Source organism: Octodon degus, unplaced genomic scaffold (genome assembly GCF_000260255.1).
Source record: "Octodon degus isolate 3935 unplaced genomic scaffold, OctDeg1.0 scaffold00290, whole genome shotgun sequence".
In the NCBI taxonomy this organism is placed as follows: domain Eukaryota; kingdom Metazoa; phylum Chordata; class Mammalia; order Rodentia; family Octodontidae; genus Octodon; species Octodon degus.
Window position 1 is genome coordinate 2077609 of NW_004524866.1, and position 16803 is coordinate 2094411.

At 37.2% G+C, this 16803-nt stretch overlaps 1 protein-coding gene across 1 annotated transcript in view; it reads right to left on the bottom strand.

Moving 5' to 3' along the window:
* LOC101572251 (vomeronasal type-2 receptor 116-like) overlaps positions 1-12917 on the bottom strand; it is a 15221-nt gene extending 2304 nt beyond the window's left edge. The window contains exons 1-5 of the mRNA XM_023707445.1: positions 12709-12917; positions 4769-5057; positions 3586-4392; positions 2635-2862; positions 2181-2304 (exon numbers count right to left, since the gene is read on the bottom strand). Of these exons, the coding sequence (XP_023563213.1) occupies positions 2181-2304; positions 2635-2862; positions 3586-4392; positions 4769-5057; positions 12709-12917 (1657 nt within the window). The remainder of the gene's footprint in view (positions 1-2180; positions 2305-2634; positions 2863-3585; positions 4393-4768; positions 5058-12708) is intronic.
* Positions 12918-16803: the final 3886 nt, after the last annotated feature.

Here is a 16803-nt window from a genome sequence, read left to right on the forward strand (position 1 = left end):
ATATGAATTTGAAATAGAGCATGTGAATTTAGTTTGAAAAGGAAAGTGGAAGGTGAGCTTTGTTTCTGCTAAGTACATTTTTAGGTAACAGTAATAGTTTAGTTCCTGCCTTTAAGGAATTAATTTTCCACTTTTTCTTTCCTAGGAAAGAATTCAATATCAATAGTTTTTGAATGCTTATAAATTTCACTGCTCATATTATTAATCAACAAGACTTTACAGTGAAATATTACACTATCGGCTCACATCTGTTAACATAGATGGTGGTATAGAGATACTAATACTATGGATATTTTTATTTTTTAGGACTGTTTTGCTGAATTTCCCTGTGATTTTGTAGATTTCAAAGCATAGATTGATGTGAAATTCCTTATACTTCCATATGAAGATTTTCTACATAACTATACTAATGGACAAATTTCTCCTGACCTTATAGTACCTTTGAATTTTTCTCTTTCTTCTTGAGTAATTGTACTCAGATGTCACATTTTTGTTACCAGAATCACATTTCCTTGTGTTTATTTTCTTTCTCGATATCATAACAATTCCTTTTGGACTATATCCAATCCTTCATTTTTCTTGTGTTGAATTTGCTCTACATTTTCTACTTTGTTTTATAAACACTTCAAATGTAGAATTTCATCTTTTTTGTATAAATAAGAAACAGCACAAAACTATAAATAACACAGAATTATATTGGTCCCACAATCTTCAACTCTCAAGATTTTCAATTGCATACAACCTTAAATTTATACCTTGATTGATTCTATACAATACATATGGTTGAGAATTACACAACCAGAGTCATGTATGGGTGATATTATGTTGTGATATTATGTATGGGTGATATTATGTATGCACACAAATTCTTAAAATGCCATGTTTCCATGCTTTATAGAGAATGTATATTTAAATTAAGTACACAATTCAGTGTATAAAGAGGCTTCATGTATTTCAGACATTATTTGAAATCATACTAATTATGTTTTGAAATCAAAACTTACATCACGTTTAAAACCAAATTAGAAAATATTCAGTAGGAAGATGATTCCACCACGTCATAATTTATAAGAATGATGTTTTTCTACATTGTTACTTATGGTATACAACAATCTTCAATACTAGATTTCTGTAAATTCTATGAAATTTGTTTCAATCCTTTCCCTCATTTTATCTGTGTTTTAATAGCATGGTATTTTTCTTTACAATACTTGAATGTTCCTTGAGTGGGGAATGTGCCATTTTGGCCATTTATAGAAATCTTAAAAGGATTTATGTCTTCTTTTCATTCTGAATTAGAACTAATGCCATCACTTCTGTAAAATGCCAATGATACCCTCATAGAATGTAGATATTATTACTTGTTAAATTCCTTATTCTGTATGCATATTAGCCTTGAAGTTCTGTGGTAAAGATGCTAATTCATGCCATCGGCATTTTCTCCTATGCATTCTAGAAGAACAGGGATTAAATCTTAGGAATTAGACTATGCTGTGCTATAAGCATGTTGTAAATCAAAAACATGCTCCTATCAGCAATCAGTCAAATCAGTCTATCTGAGCATCTGCTCTATGTGAAGATAAACGTCAGCCCCTGGAAAATGAAGTGTGTGTGACTTTGTCTTGACTGTAATCTTGCTGTAATTCTAAAAATTGTAAAGAATTTCTGTTAATACTACCGCCTATTAAACTTCATAATGGAGATGGAACTTGGAAGCTGTGGGGCAGAGGAAAGGGCTAGTCTTAAGCAAATATTTTTTAAATGAGACTAAAAATTGAATCAGTGTAGTCAGATGCAGTGGTGCATAACTGTTATCCTAGAGACATAATGGCTGAGACATATCGATTGTTTTTTGAGGCATTCTTGGAAAACTTGATGATATTCTGTATTTTTTTAATGAAAAAAATAAGATGGTGGGAAATAGATCATTTGTAGATCACATTTTGGTTCAATTCCTAGCAATGCAGAAAACAATAAGAATGGCATGAAAGAAAAATTAATTAGAATGCATTTCAAAAGGTGCAATACGTTTTCCCACAGGCAATAGCACTCATTGTAACGAGTTATTTGAATACTGAAGGAAAAGTTTTGAACTTTTATGTCCTCCACAACACTATTACCATTTTGCACATGGATGTAGTGAATATACCACAGAGCGACACTGTGTCCCCAGTCTCTACCTGTGTCATTGGTGATCTCGTTGTCTGCACAAGGAGTGCAATCAAAACAGCAGGCAGCCTTTCCCTCGTGAGGGCTTTTTCTAAATCCAGGATTGCAACTGTCACTGCAGACTGAGCGAGGAGTCTAAGAAAAAATATGTAATGGTAACTTCTTAGATATTTATTAACTTCTTCAGAGCTAAAGAGACAAACTTAATTTGTATACATGTATAAGGAAAATTATTGCATGAAAAATTTATTTTATACTATGAAATATACATTTACAAAAACACAATTAAGTAAGTGCATTTCTTTACCATTCATCAGAAAGCTAATATACACTTTTCCTTCAAATTGAAATCTTATTCAATTTCCACATGTGACCATTGCATTACCAAACCTGGGGACATGAACCTATGACAGCTTATTGCTTATTTGTGGTTAAATAAGTATGTCATGCTTAGGAACAACGTACTTCTGTGACTCCAATGGCCCAGTCTATATTATTTTCAGACAAAATCAATTTTTGGCCATGGGGAGCATGTGAAGAAAATGTGCCCAGTTTAACCGTAAGTCTCAGGCCATCTGGAAAATTCCATAAATTGAGAATGTCATAATTTGAATCCATTTTTCTTCTGAAATCCAAGTTTGCTTTGTCTCCAATACAATTGTTGAATTGGACAATCTTCAGAAAAGGATGCAACTAAAAGAGACACATCATGCCATGTAAACTGGGCTCCAGGATAAAAACAGTAAATATGGGTGGAGGAAAGTTCCTAAGTGTATTTAATTCTTTTTCTGAAAAACAGTTTTAAGACAGGTATCTATTAAGTTGGAAAACATAAATATCTAATGACTAAAATGACATATTGGTCTACAAGTATCAATCAGTTTCAGGAAAACAAAAGCATATTCTCTGTAAGCCCATTTATATAAAGTAGGTATACAGTTGGGTTAGTTGAAAATATCAGCTGCGAATTCACAGGTTCTCAAACCACAACTTCCCTTTTCCACCTGACTGTTCCCATGGCACTCACCAAAACATTAGTTCATAAATATCTGAAGAGCTTGCAGAATTAGATGAAATTGAATTCTATGCACTGTCACATTTAATGTCATTTAACTTGGCAAGTGACTATATGTTTTCCAAAGGTCATTTAAGAAAAGTATGGTACAATTTAATGTGGGTACGCAGTTGACCTCCAAAAGGGAAAAGCAAGGAGCTGGCTTCCTGTTTCCTTCTCTTTGCCAGTAGATACTAGATCGAGGGTCATTTACAATCACCTCAGCAATCTCCTCAAAAATAAGTGTGACACTCTAAGTCAGTATTTTCGAGAAACAGTTCTTCTATCTAGGGTGAAGCACATAGAATAACTTAACAGAGGCACCTTGATGACACTGCCTGCCATCCAAGGGAAGACATTACCTGCCAGGGTTGGAACGTCATCACTTGTGTATTTCTCAAAGGTTGCCTTTGTACTTCTTCAAGAAGCATTGCGTGGAGAGCATGGGCTACAGCATACACAGCACTGTATATATTATAGCTCCGATCATTCATGTCTGTGTCAAAACGATTTGGAGGCAACCAAGCCATAGAGGCATTAGGGGTACAGTTCTTCAAGGCACAGTCTGACTTAGAAAATGAGCAATCAAAATTCTTGTACCAGTACATAACAAGGTAAGTGTCTTCTGGGTATTTGAAAGGGGTAGCTTCCTGGACAAAAGTTTTGAAACCTGCAATCTCTTCATGATAGTGTGAAAAAACAAGGGTCCCATGGAATGGATCCAGTATGAAATCTCTCCCAGACAGGTCAGCATGCCACTGGGAGTTTGTCACCCAGATTTTCCACGTCACTAAACTCTGAACGATGTTGTAATTTACCTCATTTGAGCTATCAGTGTCATAGTAAATGACCACCACATTGGCAGATGATGTATCTGTGGTCAGGATTTCATGTTTCTTTACTGCTGAGAGATAAGACACACCAACAGTTGACACCATTTTCACAAAGGCCACACAGATTCCGTTCCTGTCCATCTCAGCTCTTACATCTGAAAGAAACTGCAGACCCTTCTGGCCTTCTGTGATGAGCAGGCCAACCCAGGTCCAGCGGAAGTGAAGCATCAAGGACACCATGGCAAGGGCCAGAAATGTGTCTTTTGGGGCCATCTGATGAAGAGAAGGGCACTGGCCAGTGTCCATCAGTGTAGGATCAAATGAGCCGAAGGTAACCTAAAAGGCAAGGAAATCTGGGTGATGCACTGAAGTGTTGATGGAAAGTGCAATAGCAGTCCTAAGAGTACTGAGAGGCATCTCTACATTATAGGATATGCACATTCTTCCCTTCCCTCTACACATTTCCCTCAGGAGGTTATCACAAAGTGAATGAGTGTATTTAGGCCTCTGGAAACACTTCTTTCCTCATTTCCTTCCTCTATGATAAGAAAGAAAAGAAATTGTGTATAAGCCACTAAACCTCTGTGTATGGACTCCAGTACACTATGCACTTTCCAAGAGCCTCATCCTTGCCTCATTATTAACCCTCCAGGTTCCAGGTAAGTGAATCTCCATGATGTTGCTCCATCAATCCTGTCTGAACAACATTCACCTGTGGAAATCTGTAGAGCTCCAGCAGTGGTCCAATCTGAGCTGAGGTTCCCCACGGCATTTCTGTCAGTACTGCTACGCACTGGCTTTCTCTTCTGCATGTGTAATTAGGGATCGTGTGTTGTCCTGTGAGCAAAATTAAGGAATTCTCTAATATCCTCCAATGACTGTAAATGAAATTGTGGAACTCATAGCCTAGAGTAATGTTGGGCAGAAGATGAGGATTCCTGTTGATCTGTTCTATGGCAAAAATGAAGGCCAAGTAGTTCTGGTAGTTGTTGGGTGTAAGCCTGCATAGAGAGCAGAGGTCCTTAGGGAAAGGCTCAGTCTTACCTTCCAGTCTAGTTTAATACCTTTTATGTATGAACTTTTGTGTTCTTTCCACACACATGTATAATTAAAACTGAGTATGTATATGATGATGTTGGAATGCTGAATTTTAATAGCATACTAGGAAGTAGATGAGTGATGGGACTCAATTTCTCATGAAGGAACGTGGTGGCTTTCCAAGATTCTCAGAAGAGTTCCTTCATTGCTGTACTTGTTTTACAGTTAGCCTGACCTTACTGTATATGTTCACAAGAATATTCTGTATGGCATCACATGATATAAGTCTTTGCAATTGTGATATTTTAAAATATCATCACTGTTTGCAAGTAGAAAAGATGTATTTATTGAGGTACATAGAATATTCAGTGTTCCTTCCATCCATTTCTGTTTACATGCTTTTTTAGAAAAAATATATTTCTGTACTACTATTGCTTAAATACATCTCAAGCAAGATTGCTTTCTATTCTCATTCATGAGAGGAAATGCTGTGGTGTACATACGTTCATCCACTTAATTTTACTATAAGGCAATATAAATATGTTGTAGCACATTACACCAAATCTATGAATATACATATAATTTTATTGGATAAGCAAAGATAAAATCAAAAGTCACACTAAAATGCTTTCAGATCAAAACTTAGGTTTCTCTTAAAGAATACAGCAGAGGGACTGAGGAGACAGCTCAGTGGTTAAAGCATCTACCTGGCAAGTGCAAGGTTCTGACTTGAAACCCCAGTAACAAAAAAAAACAAAACACAACAAAAATAAAGAATACAGCAGTGAATCACAGTGAAGATGAGTGTGGGACAGGAGTACAAGTTCAGTCTCCTTACTGGGATTTATGGCACAGATGATTGCCCCACTTCTGAGATATTTCTGAAAGAAAACGGACCCTAATTTTGACAAAGTGTAATCTCCTTTGAACGTTTTGGAATGAAGTTTCTTAAGCTGTATATCAAGACCATTTTCATTCAAAAAGTGGCCAGAATGATATTTCTTTGTTAAACTCAGAATTAACCTAATGTTCTGGAGTTTCTACACTGTACAATAAATATTCGTCAATTTAGCAGAGAAAAAAAAAGAATGAAGAGAGAAGCAGTCATTTTTTTTCTCATTAATCATAAGGTTATTCCTGTATAAAAAGAAAATTCAAAATAAATAAATAAATAAATAAATAATAAAAAATAAAAAGAAAATTCTTCTACGAGCAACAACCAAATCTAAGTAAAAGAGAGTGTTATAGTTTGTGTCTAGTTGTTCCCCCAAAGCCTCATGTAAGTCATAGGGCAGGCACAGCTCAAGGAGCAGCCAGTGATTTGAGGGGCGGGGCCCGGGGGCCAGAGGGCCAGGGCGGGATAAAGGGGCGGGGCCAGAGGGGCGGGGCGGGGTCAAGGGGAGGGACCAGAGAGGCATGAACACTTAAATGAGCAACATGCACTCTGACCTCGAGACATTTGGCCTCTCTTAGAGGTGCAGAGCCCATCATGCTGGACACGGCAGCACCCCAGCCTCTCCTCCAGATCCTGTAGCTAGGGGTGGTGGTATCTGTGATTGATGCCGCCTTGTGCAGAGCAGAGATGTTTGCAGAAGACAGAGGCTGACACTCTTTCCTGAGCAAATAAGGCCATGTAATTCAGGCTGTCTTGAATTTTGAAACCGCCACTAAATATCAGCTAAATAAACCTTTCCTTCCTTCATTTTGAGTGTCGGGTATTTATCTCAGCAATGAGAGAAGAGTAAATAAGACAAAGAGTAACACAAAGATTTTGAAGATAACATTGGTAAGTGACAGTTCTGGGAGAAATATATATATAGTATAGAAAAAGCCTCCACAAAACTTACATTAGACATTTTTAAAATCCCTAAAATTATAGTAGAGAAAAGCCAAAAAGATGTATTTCATAAATGTAATATTTTAAAACCTCTATCAAAGTTGCCATTATGAAAAAAATTAAAAGAAATAATTTTACATCAATTGGAACTATTACACTGGTGTTCCAAAGTCTATAAAAGTGGTGAGACTGTCAGAATTTAAAACAAGCACATTATGTAGAGAAAAAACTAATAAAGATATAGATGCATCAATGGGAGAAATTACAGAAAAATAGCATCCATCATCTGTCTCTATCGATCTGTCTTTAATAAAATTTGGGTAGAAATTCACTAAATGTTAAATTATTCATACTGAAGAATAAACTCTTCTGAAAATTGAAATTAAGTGAGTGCACATATTTATCACAAATATATTCCCTCGGTAATAATTACTTTTTTAAATATAAGAGCAATGAGCAGCACAAAACTATTCCTTTTTATGTATTTACTACAGGGTCTAGATGGCCTCATTACACAGATCGGACTCGTAGTGATCCTCCTGTTTTCAGATTCCCAAGCACTGGGCTTATTGGCCCATACCAGAATGCCCAGCCTCAGTCTCTGTCTCAGCACATCTCAGGGGTGGGTACAGCACAACACGCTGAAACTTGAACTCCATTTTTGGCATCTGCCTAAGCAGGAACTGTAAACTTCTGAGCTATCTGGTCGGCCCACAATATATTTTCAATATTATAAAGATGGTAATATTATGAAATGTATTGCAAATAGGAAAAACAAACAAGCAAATGATGGGTTTTATTTTTCCACCAAAGAAGCTCATTTTCTACTTATGGTTATGCAAGATTTATATAAAAATATGTATAGGGCCAGCGACATAGCTCAGCAGACTAAAGGACCTGCTTAGACAAGTTTAGGCAAGCACAGGGACCTGGGTTCAAACCACATGTTGTGATGGCACCACGTTCAGGATGGGCTGACACAACCATAGTCGCAGGTTAGTTGCCCAGGTCTGTAATCCCAGCAATGGGGAGGCTGAAAACAGGAGGTTCACTATCAGTCTGAGCAGTGTAGTGAGACCCTGTCACAAACAAATACATTCTATATGTATATGTTGTTACCAATGTGCCCGATATGCAAATTTGACTCTGGTTTTTATTAATAAGTGTCAGTTTTGGTGACAATTCTGAAGTACATTTGAGTATTTGATTCAGAGGAGCCTGCTCCAAATCTAAACCCTGTGAGAGGATCAATTACTTGTCACTTGTTAAAAATTATGAGAATGATTTTGTTTCGAGACATAAACCTCGCTATATGCACTACAATATGGTTTGTATGAGGAGAGGGATTCTCAGTGGTCGATGGGTGACTGTGCGTTTAGACCTCAATGGGAGCATGGGGGGGTGGATCACGAGGGAGTCCAGCAAATCCCTCTGGAGAGGATCTAAATGAGACAGCCCAGTATAATCAGAAGGCATCTGACTACAGTGGGGAATGAGAAACTGACTAGGTATCAGATATTATGAGATTTCAAGAACATTTCAAGGATGTAAGATCTGTATCTATTCTAGGAGGAGAGAATGAGATATCTGCTCTCCTATTGGCATCTGCTGTCCCCACATATGCCCAGAGGATCTGGCTGCTGCGCAGGGTCCCTGCTCTAGACCCAGGCCCTGAGCTCTGTCTGTGGCTGGAAAGAATTCACTTGCACTTCTGGGTTTCTGTGCCCAGGCTGATGCAGCCACCAGGAACAAGAGTTTAGGAACCCAGGAGAGAATTTGGATTCCTGCTAAAATGAGAAAGAAAATTCATAGAACCTTTAAAAATAAGAATTTTTATACATAAGCAGTTTATATATTTTGTATCATCCTCATAAGAAAAGTCTAATTTTAATTCTTTAAAGGATCACATTGCTCAGGTATAAAATTGCAGCGGTCATAATATTTGTACTGTAGCTTTGACAGCACCGCGGCTTTTCTGCACATAAACACGAAGTTGCATTTCTCTCTTTTTGCTTTTTCTCAGCATATTTTCCTTACATATTACTATATTACTAACTATAATTATTATGCCTATGGAATTCCTATCTTTTCAACCCATTATAATTCATTTCTCACCGCTTTTAGCATGTTCCAAAATTTCTAATTAATTCTTACTGTCATTTAAAGAAGGAAATAGATGTATGATGCTTAGAGGAATGCTCTCTGCTTAAGTGTGAGAAGCTCAGATCAACTCCCAGAACAAAAACAAACTGAAAAGGAATGTTGAAGCATAAAATGTTTGTGCTGAAAACTATCATTATCAATTTTTGATCGGGGATGTAGCGCAACAGCGCAGCACCTACCTAGAAAGTGTGAATTGTTCAATTCTTGGTTCCAAACAAATCATACCATAAATGCATAGACATCAATATTTTCTTTCCCTTAACATTCCAAACATCTTTTCAAGCTATAAAGCCTTTGCTAACACAGAAAACTGATGTAGGGTAAGCCATCAAATAAAATACTCTTAAGATAATGCATGCATTATGATCAATCCAAATGTTAATAAATGATATGCCTACATGCCAACACGATGCCACTTGCTTAATGTCAACTTAGGCAAATTTTCCAATGTAAAGCTTAAGGAAATAATTCCCTGAGAGGGTGCTTGAAGAGACTTATTTTCTTTCAGTATGTGAATATATATATATATATATATATATATATATATATATATATATATATATTTTGAACAACTCACGCTTTCCAAGCAGGTGTTGTGCTCCTGAGTTTTATCCCAACCCAAAATTAGAAAATCATAGTTTTGAACACCACCATTTTACACCTCAGCATTACTTTTCCATATGTTTTTTGTTCTGGGACTTGATCTCAGCACCTCACACTCGCCAGGTCGGGGCCTGTGCAGCTGAGCTATGTCTCCAGTCCTACTGTTCACCATCCGTCAGCCTTAAGCAGAAGGCATTCCTTAAGCATCACACATCTATTTCCTTCCTTAAATGACAGTCAGAAATAATTAGAAATTTTGTAACATTCCTAAAAGTGTGAGAAATAAACTATAATGAGTTGAAAAGATAGGAATTCCATAGACATAATAATTATCATTAATATATAGTAGTATGTAAGGATGTTATGCTGAGAAAAAACAAAAAGAGAGAAATGCAACTTCGTGTTTATGTGCAGAAAAGCCACGGTGCTATCAAGGCTACAGTATAAATATTATGACCGCTGCAATTTTATACCTGAGCAATGTGATCCTTTAAAATATTAAAATTAGACTTTTCTTATGAGGATGATGCAAAATCTATAAACTGCTTATATATAACCATTGTTATTTTCTAAAAGTTATATGAATTTTGTTACTCATTTTAGCAGGAATCCAAATTCTCTCCTGGGTCCCAAAACTCTTGTTCCTGGTGGCTGCATCAGCCTGGGCACCGAAACTCAGAAGTGCAAGTGCATTCTTTCCAGCCACAGACAGAGCTCAGGGCCTGGGTCTAGAGCAGGGGCCCCTGCTGCAGCAGCCTGATCCTCTGGGCATATGTGGGGACAGCAGATGACAATAGGAGAGCAGATATCTCATTCTCTCCTCCTAGGAATAGAAGCGGATCTTACATCCTTGAAATGTTCTTGAAATCTCATAATGCCTGATACCTGGTCAGTTTCTCATTCCCCACTATAGTCAGATGCCTTCTGATTACCCTAGGCTGTCTCATTTAGGTTCCTCTCTGGAGGTACTTCCTGAGTTCCCTCATGAACCCCACTTCCCCGCCCCATGCTCCTGGTGAGCTCTAAAAGCACACTCACCCATTGACCACTCAGAATCCCCCTCCTCATACAAACCACATTTTAGTGCATGTAGTGAGGTTTATGTCCCGAAACAAAATCATTCTCATAATTTGTAACCAGTGACAAGTAATTGATCCTCTCACAGGGTTTAGATTTGGAGCAGGCTTCTCTGAATCAAATACTCAAATGTACTTCTGAATTGTCACCAAAATAAACATTTAGTAACAAAAACCACAGTCAAATTTGCATATTAAGCAAATTTGATATAAATTTTATCAAATTTTATCTATCATATCACTAGCAACACATATTTTAGAAAATGATAGAAGGAAAACACATATGCAGGGCTTAATGATAAGTGACTGTCATGCCACCTTCTCAAAAAGCTAAAGCATAGGAAACTCAAGGTCAGGAGATGGCTCCAAGCATATACCTCACAGTATGTCCCTTTCGCACAAGGTGTGTAAGCATCGGGAATACACATTGGAGAAAAAATATAAGCAAATAACTGGACATTGTAAGGAGTATAAGATAGGTAGAGACCCTAATTATAGAAGAAAAAAGCCCAATTTCCTTACTCTGCTGTCCACGGTCCCAAATAAGTTTGAACAGTAAAGAGACCAGTTACAGCAGGATAAAGTAAGGACCTGGTTTCACAGCAAAAGCCTCTAAATCAACTGTAAAACAATATTTATACACATTATTTACTAATACATACGTGATTACAGAGAAGAAACAAACAGTAAAATTTACATCATCAAGTTAAAAGATCTTTCACACCTGAAATTCCAAATCAACAATAAGTAGCAACTTAATATAGTTTTTCAGGGTGTTGATCAGGAAGGCCCTGGGCACCGTGTCATCTCTATGAATGAGATCCCCAAGGCTTCCCGCCAGTAAGCCCCATTAAATGCAAGTTGAGGCAAAAGCACCATGACCCACCTTTCTGTGTGACCTCAAGCTCAGAGTATGCAACCCCTAAGAACTGCTCAAGTCCGTGTAGGAACAAACATCTGCATCTTCTAGACAGATAAGAGAAACCATTGAAAGCTGCACAGGCTAACAGTGAGTTTCTGTTCTTATCAGGACGTCCAACAAGCTTCCTAATGTGTAATATATACAAAAAGGCACTGGCACTGTGTTAGGACCAAGGCAGATCTGCCCATATTTAGTATTAACCCTTCCTATGCGCAGGTGCCACAAGGGCACCATGGGTGGCCATCTTCTCTAATATTCAAGTAATCACAGTTCTGCTGGCATGTCCCTTTCTTAGAGTGACAAAGTAGTTTTGTAGAATTCCTCAACATTGGAAAAACTCGTTATTTAACTACGTGTTTGATATAAGACCTGAGAAGGTACAATCTGAATAAAAGATGCATCAAACAGAGGAAATATCACAATGGTGGAGAAAAGTCTTACAGACGATGCATCATTACTTTTGGACTCAGCTTGCAGTGGCAGGAGTCCTGGAGCACCCTAAAGATCATTGGAAACAGTAACAGAACATCTACAGGATAAAGTTACTGCAAGCAGAAGGGGTAGACATATCAGAAGGCTCTGTAAGAATATGAAGAATTTTACAGTGAGAGAATTAGAGAAATGGAAAGATGTTTATAATATTATGGGATATTTGGAATTAGGCACTTAGCATACAGCTTAATCCAAAGTGTTCAGTTGAGTTGAGGGATATCACCTAATGCCATGAAGTGGGGTCCAGTTCTTAGGAAAGGAATGAACCACAGCGTACGGGGTGAGGAGAATCCATCTAAGGTTCCAACAGTGAGAAGAAGCTAGCAGTACAAACCAACAAAAAAAGTATTCTTCTCACCCACGCAAATGTATGCAATGAAAAGTTAAATGGGAAAGCTTGTGCCCATGTGGATGGATAAAACAGGTTGCACTAGGAAAATATTGGTCCATTGATCCATGGTGATAGATGTTATCTATCCTGATATCCGGTAAGAAAATACATAATAGAAGAATACACTTACGGAATGAAATAGAATTCTCTAGTAGGCTTCATATCAAGGATGCCAGTATAGTACATGTAGAAATAAATAGACAAGAAACACCCAATTATCACATCTCCATCCTTGTGGACACTGGTGCTCCTTCGGTGAAGGCAGGCTTCATTATCAAAAGTACACACTAAGGCTGGAAGCTGCAGGAGAAGGAAGATTACAATCAAAGGCAACATCATTGATATGCATGCAGAACATAGAGCTGAGTGAAGAGGAAAAGTGCATTCTGAGCCAGGTAAATAAATATTCTATGTGTGTTTCAGCGTGAAATTGTTTGAGACTCAGGTGGAAGCTCTGATGCCCCAGCTGCTGTCAACATTGCCTGTTTCATGTCCCTAGAGAAGTTTGCCCCGATTCGCACCCTAGGCTCTACATCTGAGGTCTGGTGACCAAGAGAAAAACATAAGACAGAAATTATGCTTGCATATAATTTTGTTTACCTCAATCCATCATGACTTCATCCAGTTCTACTGAAGGCAACATACAAGGGACCACTTCCTCTTGGACAGATTTGCTCTTAAGTCTTTGTCAATAAGCCACTGGCACACATGATAGTAGATGTGCTGTTAATGGATTGCACTAGAGGATTTAATGTTAGGGTTCTATTGAAATAGTCGAAAACCCTCAAGTTCTCTAAAGATTTTTGGTCATTCTGTCTTCCAAAGTGGAGGATCAGGAATTGTCACCTAAAAGACACAGGATATTGTCTGCATAGCTGTGTAGTCTCTGTACCAGTCACAGGAAGTGAAACTCAGAGTCACACCTGTTCTCTTTTGCTTGTGGTACAGGTAATTGTCCCACAGTCAGGAAGCCCAAATTAGTGGGTGAACATCAGTGCAGAAACACAATGCACTTTGAGTTGTATAATGTAGCCTACTTCCCCGCTGCTTCATTCTTTAATATCCTTCATTCCATGATTTAGTATGCTTTCAGAAGGCATTTCTACTCCTCCATCCCTGAGTAACTCTAGCATTTAGGCTTCTACGAGAACCTGGGACTGTGTGAACTATTTCACTTTTTCCCTCACCAGAAAGCAGAAGAGCAAACTGAAATTGGCTTCTATGTTTTCCATCACTTATAGTATTGAAGAGCACAGAAGCACAGGCAATGTTTACACCCTGAGTGTCTGGAGAGTGTGACTATTCTGAATAATGCTGCAGTAGTTCTGTGCATGCCGTCTTGCATTTGTCACAATCTGAATAACCAGCACAGTGAGACTCAATATGAACTGAATCTTCACTTATTTTATAGGAATAATTTTTGGCTTAAAATGTGACATGCTAGCAATAGGTAATCTCTTAAGGAAGCATTGATTTCTGTAAGAATAAATTTTAAAAATTAAAGTATGTACATTTTGAGAAAATATATATTCCACAGTTTTGAAGATACTGGCCTTCTTCAGCAAACAGTCCCAGTGTTGGACTCTGTGGCAGAACTCCCTGCAGAGAGCCTAGGTGTGAGACCTAGACAGCTAAACCAGGAGCAGAACAACTATGAGTGGGACACAGCAGGTTCACTTTCACTGGGCGCAGCAGGAAGAAGCTCAGCACAGCAGACAGATCAAAGTAAGGAACAGCTGGAAAAGTTTGAACTTGGTAGATCTTGACCTTGTGAGCTGAGGCATATTGCTAGACACAGATCTTCAAGAGTGAGAGAGAAAGCGAGAGAGAAAACAAAAACTGGTAACTGGGGTGAATTAGTCTGCCTGGAAGACTCCATGCACATCAAGTGGCGGTGACCAGATGGAACTTAGAAGAACTAATTTAAATACAAATTCCCAATTTAATATATGCTTATCTGTATAGTCATAATGTTTGCTCTTACTTTCTAAAATAAAAACCAATTTGTTGTAAAAGTTTGTCAGTTGCTAAATCTCACAGTCCATTATTTGTATTTCTAAGTATGGTACTGTAATTAGAAAACCATATCTGCCTTAACCACATGATCTCTCCTGGGCAATAATATAGGAAGGTACTTGGGAAATAACTTCACCAAAGCTCTACAGATAAGATCAGAGGACAGTGCCAAACACAAACCATTATCTGACTCTCAAACAATAGAGATGGTAAAATTTTGGGATATATGAAAAAGCAAAACATGTTTGACACAGGAAGAGTACTCGAAACAAAGATGCTTTAGCAGAGAGGCTGTGATCACAGTGATATAGGTAAGTACTCACAAACCCTGACATAAATAAAAATAAAGAGTTCTCTATTAAATATAAAATGACCAAAATATGGAGCAAACTGCATTTTCAGGCCCTAAGCACACCCAGAACAATCCAAGAGACACTAGCGTAGAATAAATTGGAAGTCACACACCTGACATATCTCAAATAACGGCATCTGAAGTATAGAAACAACAGCAGAAGGCTTCAGAGGAAATCAAGTCAGAAATAATCTGCCAAGTAAAACAAGAAATGATCACTATAATGAAAGAAGTTCTAAGCATTTCTAAAGAAGACAATGATTAAAAAAAGAGAATAGAAAAATGATGGAAATCTTCAATGACCAATGCAGAAAAGAAATAGAATTCATTTAACAGATTCAAAGAGATATTCAGGAGAATAAAAACTCAATTAGAAGTTGGTAAAGGCATCAGAATGAAAGTGAAGATAGACTTTCAGACCTGAAGGACAATGTAGCAACTAATGAAAAGCTAAGAAAATATCTCTTAAAAACAACTTGGATCCAGGAAATAATAATTCAAAAGCTACAAGTCGATGCAAAGATGAACAACATAAGCCAATAGGCATCAGTGAGAAATAAGGAGTCAACACAAATGACACAAAAAGAATATGGGTAGAAGTAATAGCAGACAATTTACTAAAAGTGGAGAACAATCAGACATTCAGGTAACCGAGGCATACAAAACTCCAAGTAATATCAACACATTTTGAACCACTCCCGGGCATTTAATAATCAAGATACGAGAAACTCAACATAATGAAAGAATACTAAAAGCTTCTAGAGAAAAGAAAAACATCACATTTAATGAAAATCCATCAGAACAATGGCAGATTTCTCCTCACAAACCATGCACTCAAGAAGAGCATAAAGTAAAGTACTCCAAGTCCTACAAGAAAAAAAAATTCCAACCCACAGATATTTCCTGAAAAACTCTCTTTCAAGTTTAAGGGACAAGTGAAATTCTTACAAAACAAAGAACAGCCAAAGAATTTCATGACACTAAGGCAACCAAACAGAGAATAATAAAGGATATTATAGAAAGGGACCAAAAGAACCACAACTCCAAGAATGAGAATTAATGAACCCACCAAAGAGGGCAATTTTTTATTAATTTTATTGAAAAACAAACAGTAATGAGACAGTTTCAAAACAGGATATTAGGACAGTTACAATAATTAATACATTGCATATTGTTGCCTTCATAGTAGTTATTCATAGTATAAGATACAGACATGATATTCAGTCCAAACACTATTAGTACAAATCTTACTTCTCATTCTAAGAGAAAGTAACTGTACATCTATCCTAACTATTTTCTATAAGGAGATTAAAAATGGTCCTTCGTTTATGTCCCAGGTTTTCATTTAGTTTTGTCAGAGATGGGTATTCCATCATCATTTAAATATTGTAGATGCATGAATTCAGCAAAATAATCCAATATAGTAAAGTAATCATAGTGGGTTATCCATAGGACTGTACAGACCTCAAAAGTCAGCTCTGAAATTGCTGGGCTCCGGACCTTGTTTTCTGTTCCAGCTGTGCTTTCTCCCACCCTCTTTTTTATCCTTCCATAATTTTACTGAGAAACAAATAGCAAAGAGACAACTTCAAATCAAATCAGTAGGAAGGTTTCAATGATTAACACATTGCATAACTATTCTATAAGATGCAGACATGATGTCCTATCTACAAAAACTATTAGAACAAATCTGTCTATTCATTGAATTAAGAGAACGTAGCTATATATCTATCCTAACCTTTTTGAATACACAGATACAAAATGGACATTCATCTATATCCCTTTCCTTTGTTTAGTACTATCTTTTAAATATTATAGGTATGTGAACTCAGCAAAATATTCCAAAATAATCCAGTA